General features: G+C 34.2%; 1 protein-coding gene across 13 annotated transcripts; it reads left to right on the forward strand.

Moving 5' to 3' along the window:
• Positions 1–3,927: 3,927 nt before the first annotated feature.
• LOC112777951 (uncharacterized) lies at positions 3,928–8,449 on the forward strand. Of its 13 annotated transcripts, none has more exons than XM_072227152.1 (12): positions 3,928–4,419; positions 4,539–4,756; positions 5,058–5,116; positions 5,198–5,359; positions 5,442–5,579; positions 5,750–5,784; positions 6,096–6,176; positions 6,558–6,650; positions 6,978–7,127; positions 7,692–7,826; positions 7,907–7,983; positions 8,078–8,449. In XM_072227152.1, exons 2-4 carry the CDS (start codon positions 4,564–4,566, stop codon positions 5,318–5,320), a joined length of 375 nt encoding a protein of 124 aa, XP_072083253.1. In that variant the 5' UTR covers positions 3,928–4,419; positions 4,539–4,563; the 3' UTR covers positions 5,321–5,359; positions 5,442–5,579; positions 5,750–5,784; positions 6,096–6,176; positions 6,558–6,650; positions 6,978–7,127; positions 7,692–7,826; positions 7,907–7,983; positions 8,078–8,449. The 13 variants fall into 13 exon arrangements, with proteins under 13 accessions (XP_072083253.1, XP_072083252.1, XP_072083255.1 ...); XM_072227151.1 differs by having other exon boundaries at positions 7,692–7,809; XM_072227154.1 differs by having other exon boundaries at positions 6,978–7,094.
• Positions 8,450–9,063: the final 614 nt, after the last annotated feature.

A 9,063-nucleotide genomic window follows, 5' to 3' on the forward strand; every position in this document is an offset into this window, starting at 1 on the left:
GGAGGATTATTTACTTCCACCTGGATAAAATAAGAGAGGTCTTCAAACTGCCTCAACTACAAGATGATCCAAAATCCTTTAATAGGAGAATGGTGAGAGTAGATAAGGGGTTGAACCAAGTTCTAGAGGACATATGCCTCCTTGGAACTAAGTGGATAACCAACTCAAAAGGTGTCCCCAATCAACTCAAGAGATGAGATCTCAAACCAGTCGCAAGAGGCTGGTTGGACTTCATTGGGCGTTCTATACTGCCCACTAGCAACCGCTCTGAGGTCACTGTCAAAAGAGCAGTAATGATTCATTGTATTATGCTGGGAAACGAAGTGGAGATTCATCATCTGATTTCTTGTGAGATTTACACAATTGCAAACAAGAACTCCACTGAAGCCAAACTGGCTTACCCAAGCTTAATTTCTCTGCTATGTAAAGATGCTGAGGTAAGGATGGGAGTAGATGAATTCATCCCAATCGAATACCCAATCACCAAGAAGTCAATGGAAAGACAATAAGTGCAAGATAACTCTATCAAAAGGAGGGCGAAGGAGTTCCTCCCAGAAATCCCTAAAATTGACTACTGGACCCGCCTAGAAGCATCTGTCACCAAGATGCAAGAAGCTATAGATCAACTTAAGGAAGAACAGCAGAATCAAAACTACATGCTCTGCAAGCTGCTTAAGGAACAGGAGAAGCAAGGGCGTGAGCTACAAGAGTTGAAGCACCAGAAGCTCTCCCTTGAGGGACTAGACACCCCACAGATTGAAGGAGCATCCACTTCTCAAAATCAAGGTTGTTGAGTCCTAACTCTGTGATAACATTTATTATTAGGAATCTATTTTAAGAGTCATTTATTTTTCTGTTTTTTTTTTTTATTTTCTGTCTTCTATTATTATTGGTCTGCTCTTATATTTATTTTTTAGTCTTATTTTTATTCCATGATTAATAAAATTTAAAGTTTATGCCTTAAAGCTATGAATGTCCTATGAATCTATCACCTTTCTAAAATGACAAATATTTTTAATCACAAAAGAACAAGAAGTACATGAATTTCAAATTATATCTTGAAATTAGTCTAATTACTTTGATGTGGTGGCAATATTTCTTGTCTTTTGAATGAATGCTTGAACAGTGCATATTTTTGAATTTGTTGTTTATGAATGTTAAAATTGTTGGCTCTTGAAAGAATGATGGAAGAGGAAAAATGCTATTGATGATCTGAAAAATCATAAAAATGATTCTTGAAGCAAGAAAAAGCAGTGAATAGAGAAAGCTTGAAAAAAAAAGAGAAGAAAAAAAGAGAAAGAAAAAGCAAGCAGAAAAAGCCAATAGCCCTTTAAACCAAAAGGCAAGGGTAAAATAAAAAGGATCCAAGGCTTTGAGCATTAATGGATAGGAGGGCCAAGGGGAATAAAATCCTGACCTAAGCGGCTAAATTAAGTTGTCCCTAACTATGTGCTTGTGGCATGAAGGTCCAAGTGAAAAGCTTGAGACTGAGTGGTTAAAGTCGTGATCCAAAGCAAAAGGAGTGTGCTTAAGAACTCTGGACACCTCTAATTGGGGACTTTTAGCTAAGTCATAATCTGAAAAGGTTCACCCAGTTATGTGTCTACGCATTTATGTATCCGGTGGTAATACTAGAAAACAAAGTGCTTAGGGTCACGGCCAAGACTCATAAAGTAACTATGTTCAAGAATCAACATACTGTACTAGGAGAATCAATAACACTATCTAAATTCTGAGTTTCTATAGATGCCAATCATTCTAAACTTCAAAGGAAAATGCGAGATGCCAAAACTATTCAGAAGCAAAAAGCTACTAGCCCCGCTCATCTAATTTGAACGAAGCTTCATTGATATTATGGGATTTATAGTATATTCTCTTCTTTTTATCCTATTTTGTTTTCAGTTGCTTGGGGACAAGCAACAATTTAAGTTTGGTGTTGTGATGGGCGGATAATTTATACGCTTTTTGGCATTGTTTTTAGTATGTTTTTAGTATATTTTAGTTAGTTTTTATTATGTTTTTACTAGTTTTTATTCAAAAATCACATTCTTGGACTTCACTATGAGTTTGTGTGTTTTTCTGGGATTTCAGGTATTTTTTTGCTGAAATTGAGGGACCTGAGCAAAAATCTTATTCAGAGGCTGAAAAAGGACTACAGATGCTGTTGGATTCTGACCCTCCTGCACTCGAAACGAATTTTATCGAGTTACAGAAACCCAATTGGCGTGCTCTCAATTGCGTTGGAAAGTATACATCTTGGGCTTTCTAGCAATATATAATAGTCCATACTTTGTCCGAGTTTTGATGATGCAAACTGGCGTTTAAACGCCAACTTTCTACCCTATTCTGGCATTAAATGCCAGAACTGGCATAAAAGCTAGAGTTAAACGCCCAAACTGGCACAAAAGCTGGCGTTTAACTCCAAGAAAAGTCTCTACATGTAAAAGCTTCAATGCTCAGTCCAAGCACACACCAAGTGGGCCCCGGAAGTGGATTTCTGCATCATTTACTCATTTCTGTAAACCCTAGGTCACTAGTTCATTATAAATAGGACATTTTACTATTGTATTTTCACCTCATGACAATTTATATTCGAACTTGTATCTTCTACGGCATGAGTCTCTAAACCCCATGGTTGGGGGTGAGGAGCTTTGTTGTGTTTGATGAATTAATGCAATTACTACTGTTTTCCATTCAATCACGCTTGTTTCTATTCTAAGATATTCACTCGCACTTCAACTTGATGAATGTGATGATCCGTGACACTCATCACTATTCTCAACTTATGAACGCGTGCCTAACAACTACTTCCGTTCTACCTTAGACTGAGTGCTTATCTCTTAGCCTCCTGATTCAGATCAGAGTCTTCGTGGTATAGGCTAGAATTATTGGCAGCCATTCTTGAGATCCGAAAAGTCTAAACCTTGTCTGTGGTATTCCGAGTAGGATCTGAGAAGGGATGACTGTGACAAGCTTCAAACTCGCAATTGCTGGGTGTAGTGACAGACGCAAAAGGATCAATGGATCCTATTCCAGCATGAGTGAGAACCGACAGATGATTAGTCGTGCGGTGACAGCGCATTTGGACCATTTTCACTGAGAGGATGGATGGTAGCCATTGACAACGGTGATCCACCAACATACAGCTTGCCATGGAAGGAGCCTTGCGTGCGTGAAGAAGAAGACAGTAAGAAAGCAGAGATTCAGAAGACAAAGCATCTCCAAAACCTCAACATGTTCTCCATTACTGAATCACAAGTACTCTTTATTTCATGTTATTTATTTTTCATAAATACAATCACTCTCATCATTAATCTCCTGCCTAAGATTTACAAAATAGCCATAGCTTGCTTCAAGCCGACAATCTCCGTGGGATCGACCCTTACTCACGTAAAGTATTACTTGGACGACCCAGTGCACTTGCTGGTTAGTTGTGCGGAAGTGTGAATCACAATTTCGTGCACCAATAAGTCATACTTTATCATCTAAAGTAAAATTCAAAATTTAGAGAATCCAAATCCTAGACAAATATATTGTAGGTGGATGTATAACAAATGGTGAAGGTGATATTAAGTTTTTCATGGAGATTCTTATAGTTATATATGCGGTCATATTTGTTCAAAGAAATTTACTTTTAATATTTCTTATTTTTTCGATCTTTAATTTATTTCAATTATTCTATGGTATTTTAAATTCTCATATTTGTTCTCGTAAAAATTTTCAATATCTCGTGTTAAAATTTAACGGTTTTGTTCTAAAAATTTGATTAGATAAAGACTTTTGCAGGCTTTAAATATATAAAAATATGTAATGACTAATTTAATAATTGATATTTATCAAACATTTGTGTAAATCAAAATATATATTTTTGCAGATTTTTTATTATATTTTAATTGGTATAAATATGCTATTTTTCATAATTATCTTAATAATATACCACTACAAGATTTCTACTTGTTTATGGGAGGTTTTTTTTGTGGAAGTTTTAAAAAACTCCCATAACATATTTTATGTATGGCAAAATATAAAACCTCCGTTGATTAAAGTTAGTTTAAACTTTTTAAGCCCAATTTTCTAAACCAATAACCAATCCTTAACCTGCTCTGATTAAATCCAAACAATGCAAATTTAACTCCAACCAAAAACTTGTCCAAAAAATTTCGAAAAGGGAGAAGATTGAGAATGAACCCTAGATCAACTAGCCGCCGCGGTATATTTTTTCGCCATTGTCACCATCAGGCATCAAACTCGCCGTAGCATCTGAGATCAGAGGGAGAGTCACCGGCGACGCCCGCGACGCCATCCTTGCCGAGGTCCAGGAGCAGGTTTCCATCCTCTGCTCCACTTTCTCATGGAAGGAGTCAGATCGAGCCGCCGCCAAGCACGCCACTCACGCGCTCGCTGATCTTGCCAAAAACGGTAAATCCTCCGTTCCTCTTCCTCGATCTCCTAGCGTGTTGCTCCCTTCGTTTCAATTTTTGGCAAATTCGGTCGTGCATGTCTCTAGGTGTAAATCCTTCAGTGGTTGTGTCTTGCAGAGGAAGTGGTGAACGTGATTATCAAATGAGGAGCTATTCCGGCTTTGGTTCAGCAATTAGCACCTCCAAGCTCCTCCCGGCTCCCGTGACAGAAGAAGACCTCGTTCAGAAGCTGTTGCCGTTTGAGCATGAGGTTGAGAAAGTGAGTGCTTTTGCACTTGGACTTCTTGTCGCTGTAGTTGCCACGTTGAAAGTTTCTGAATCGAAGCACTGTTTCAGTATGTTTTCTTTTCTTCTTCAGTTTTTATTTGTTTAAATGTGGAGTGATTCATGTGGTTAAAGTTCTCTGACTAATTTACTGAACTATTTTATCTATGTATCTTCCATTTTGGTTCCTTACTCTCCAAATCAGATTTGACAGAAGCTGGTAACTGGAGTTAAATTTTGGAGCTGAGCACTTTTTTTTCTTTTTGTTTTTACATCTATATATTTTCAGAAATCAGGTTAAAATACATATTCAAGAAATGTTCACATCAGAACAAAGTTAAATATATTCCTGAAATTTCCTTTCTTTCTCAGGTGAAAGCAGTAATGAAATCAAAGTGCTTAATGCTAAAAACACAATGCAGAAAGCAAAGGTAAGATAATATTAGAATAGTAGTTTAACATGAAATAATTTTAGCAGGATCAATTAACAAACTTAATATTGTGGTTTTCAGGAAAAGAATCTAAAGAATTCCAGAGAGAAGCAACAATTCTCCACAGAGTCTTCAATAACTTCTATGTGTGTGGTGGAAACTGCAGGTGGAGTTGCGAGTCCCGGTGCTTCTGGATCACTTTAATGTGACTTATATAAGTGAATTTGGTGCTCCAGAATTTTGGTACTTTAGTTACAATTTCAATTTCAAATGAATATATGTCTCAATTTATATGTTAATGCAAAAGGCTTGCACATTTTTCTAGGTCCGCTATTTTCACATTTCTGGAACGATTTCTGCTTATGAGAGCTTGACTCTTCGAGGTTATGATGTTGTTGCTGTTGTTTTGGAAGATCATGGCCTTCTAAACGAGGGTTCGAATAATGTCTTATATGCGAAACAAGTAAGCTTGATCATACTAGTTGCTATATTTGCTTTCTACTTGTGGCATTACATAAAGAGAAATCTTCATACTCTTGAAGGATAAGCTATGTTCCTTATTTTTGTCTCGATTTTTCTTCTGTTCTTCAGTATGATCTTTACTTATATACTTTTGTTCACTTCTTCATGCAGACTTCCTGTTCTAGTGCTACCCCCTGTTCCAAAAGGTTTGTTTTGAGTGGAATATTTGGTTTCATCCTCAAAATTTTTTTGGTTAATTGCCATTTGTCTTTTATCTTTTGTTATTACTATATTTATCTATTTAGTTATTTTTAATAATGCTTCTTAAATCTATGAATTTTTATTTTGCAATACTACGTGGAATATCTTAGGAGACCAAACTATCTTGAACTTGCTGCACTTAGTGTTTATTTTAGAATTAGAGTCATGAATTCTATACAATTACTACAGATGTCATTATATGGTGATAAGTGATAACTTGTTACTACATGATTCTAGTTTGTTGGTTTTTTTAAAGGCTCAGAGAACAGAAGTTGTAGCTCTGCTATTTGATGCATGTGCTAGTTGGTGGACTCAAGAACCTAATGCTATATTACAGGTCATCCTCTCTTCTTTCTTTCTGCTTCTTCTTCTCTCTCTCTTTTTCTCTCTCTCCAGCTGATTATTCTGAAATATGTTCTTTATGTCTTTCTTTTATTGTTGGATGGGATTGTAAAATTGTTGGCTGATAGTAGAAAAAATATTGGTGGTTATTTTGCTTGTAGTAGTGTACTTAGACTTGGTATGTATCTTGCTATTATATGCCAAATCTTTGCAAAGCTTATTAAGAGTTGGGCTAGTGTATTAAAGCTTTGTATGTATGTCCTGTCTTAACTACTAAACAATAAACATAACCTAAAAGACCATGTTCTTTGCTAATGATGTTGACCCTCTTCAATCTTATGTGCTAATTTGATTAGATTATTTGATTAATATGCAGGAGTGGAAGCTAGGGGATTCTTTTTTGGCCCCTCAATAGCATTAGCCATTGGTTCAAAGTTTGTTCCTTTGCGCAAACCTCGAAAGCTACCAGGTACATATGTTCTGTCAATATTTGTTGATTAGCTGACTGAAACAGAAACCAAAGCATCCATGAAAAAACTAGGTTGAAAATATGTTCTTAAGCTATCATATCGATTTTGAAAACTACCATGCTTGCATTCAATATTTAGAAGCAGGACATAACATGTTGCTTAGTTTTGCTTTAAGTTACATTGGCCAAATAGATTTTGATCATTTTAGTTCGTAAATTGTCATATAATGCTTGTTCTTTTAGCTATTCCGTCCTTCTCCTCTACAAATTTTAGTTGTGTTATTCTGTTTCGTTAATGATGCTACTTAACTCGTGGTTCATATTTAGGTGAAGTAATTTCAGAAAAATATGATCTAGAATATGGAAGTGATTATTTGGAGATGCATGTTGGTGCTGTGAAACATGGTGACAAAGCCATTGTTATTGATGATTTGGTGGCTACAGGTGGAACTCTATCTGCAGCAATTACTCTCTTAAGTAACTTCCACCCTTCTAATATTATCATTTTTTCCACTTTATATATAATATTCTTTTCTCTTTTCTTTAATTAATTAGCGAGTTTAATTGTTATGTAGTTACAATGTAAACATTATAATAATGTTAGAGAGACAAAAAAAAATCCAAATAATTCAAATTTGCTTTATTTAGTCTTTTAAAAAAAAAATAAGTTTTATCCATTTTTGACTTAAGACTTTTGTTTTTCGAGACTTTTCGTTTACATTATTATTCAATGATGTGCTTGCAGTTATAAGACTTTAAACATTAAATATAGTAAATAGTCAAGTAAAACACTTGAAAATGACACTACATCTATGTTGTCTCAAATATGCTATAAAATACTAGTGTTTCATTGGTTTTAGTCATAGATCTTAATCATAAATATATACATAATTTATATTAATAGTTAATATTACATTATTACTAGAACAACATTATTTTTAGAATACTTAAAAATTTTTCATATGGTTTGCACCATAAAAGAATAAATAAATAATAATAAAGAAAAATATGATATAAGGTTGTGTGAAATTGTTTTCGTAGAACGTGGTGGTGCTATTAAAGTTTGGGCTTGGGCCAATTTCATAATCATAACATTGTGCTTTCAAGGGAAAAGATATGAATATAGGAGCAGCAAGTAAATTTTTACACCTTTTAATGAGTATGTATAATTCAAAGGTTTGCCTCTCCATTCCCTCTGCAGTTATTCAATACTGTTTTGAATTTCTGATGCAAGTGTGTGTTTCTTCTTTGTTCAGTGTGCTACAGAAAAGTGTTGGAGAGTACTGCTTCCACCACTGCAAAGCAGCACCTGTTGTCATCGTTCCTGAAAAAGGTTTACAATGTGCCTCTGTCATTCTTTTCAGAGTTATATTCTCTTGTAACTGAATATTAAAATCTTGAAGGAGTTCCATTTCCTTGATTGGCAGATGCTGGGGATGCATCAATATTATAGTGAAGCTTTGTACGTATGTCAATTGGCCTTGTTAATATATCTAACAGTCATGTTTAGTGAAATGAAGATTGGTTCTGACTCATTTTCACCAAGAATAGAGATGTTTTCCTTGCATATATTTACATGTTAACCACTAGCATGTTATTAATTCAATGGCTTAGTAACTTATTTTCTCATTGTGCTGTTTAGACTTTCTTTAATGTTACAAAGCATTTGGATAGCTTTATTTTTGGAATAGGTTTATTTGAGTTGCTGTTAGATTCTACCGGTATAAATATACTATTCATTTGTAGTTGTAATTAGCGTGATTGGAAAATGATGGAAGTGTCCTATATTTTGTTTTAAAGTATTTCTTTTATTTTAATTTTCTTCTATATTTTTAATGTCTTGTTTAAATATTTCTTTTTAATAATAAATGATCAGTAGTGTAACAATGTAAATTAATTTTTAAAAATTATATTGATAGGTTTGTGAAGGTTTGAAACCTCCACAAACATTGGCCAAGAACTGCCACAAAAATTCAATATAAAACCCCACTAAACACACACTAAACCCCCACTGAATAGATTGTTGAGGTTTTTAAAAATTCTCACAAAAGATCTCGTGGCACCTCAAATTTTGGGGGTTTTAGAAACTCCCACAAACTATTTGGTGGGAGTTATAAACCTCCACAAATAAGAAAAAAACTGCCACAAATAAATAAAAACCTTGTAGTGTACCACTTGCACATTAAGATTCCTATAAAAATAATGAGAAAAGTTTACAAACAAGTTAAAAGGATTTTTTTTTAATTGTCTTTTTTTTTTTGTAGTTGAACATTAAGATTCAATTTGAATAAACAACTTAATTAAGTTTTTTTTTTAAAAATAGTTTAAATAATAAATACTTATATTAAAATTATAAAATATAAACATATAAATTATTTTTGTATTCATTATGATAAATTATTATGCAATCAAA

Source organism: Arachis hypogaea, chromosome 19 (genome assembly GCF_003086295.3).
Source record: "Arachis hypogaea cultivar Tifrunner chromosome 19, arahy.Tifrunner.gnm2.J5K5, whole genome shotgun sequence".
Lineage (NCBI taxonomy): Eukaryota > Viridiplantae > Streptophyta > Magnoliopsida > Fabales > Fabaceae > Arachis > Arachis hypogaea.

Excerpts from the sequence above, each read along its gene's own strand:
- LOC112777951 (XM_072227143.1), top strand. The coding sequence starts at position 4,564 with ATGAGGAGCTATTCCGGCTTTGGTTCAGCAATTAGCACCTCCAAGCTC. Across the intron at positions 4,757-5,057 it reads TGAATCGAAGCACTGTTTCA|GTGAAAGCAGTAATGAAATC; the intron begins GTATGTTTTCTT and ends TTTCTTTCTCAG. Across the intron at positions 5,117-5,197 it reads ACACAATGCAGAAAGCAAAG|GAAAAGAATCTAAAGAATTC; the intron begins GTAAGATAATAT and ends TGTGGTTTTCAG.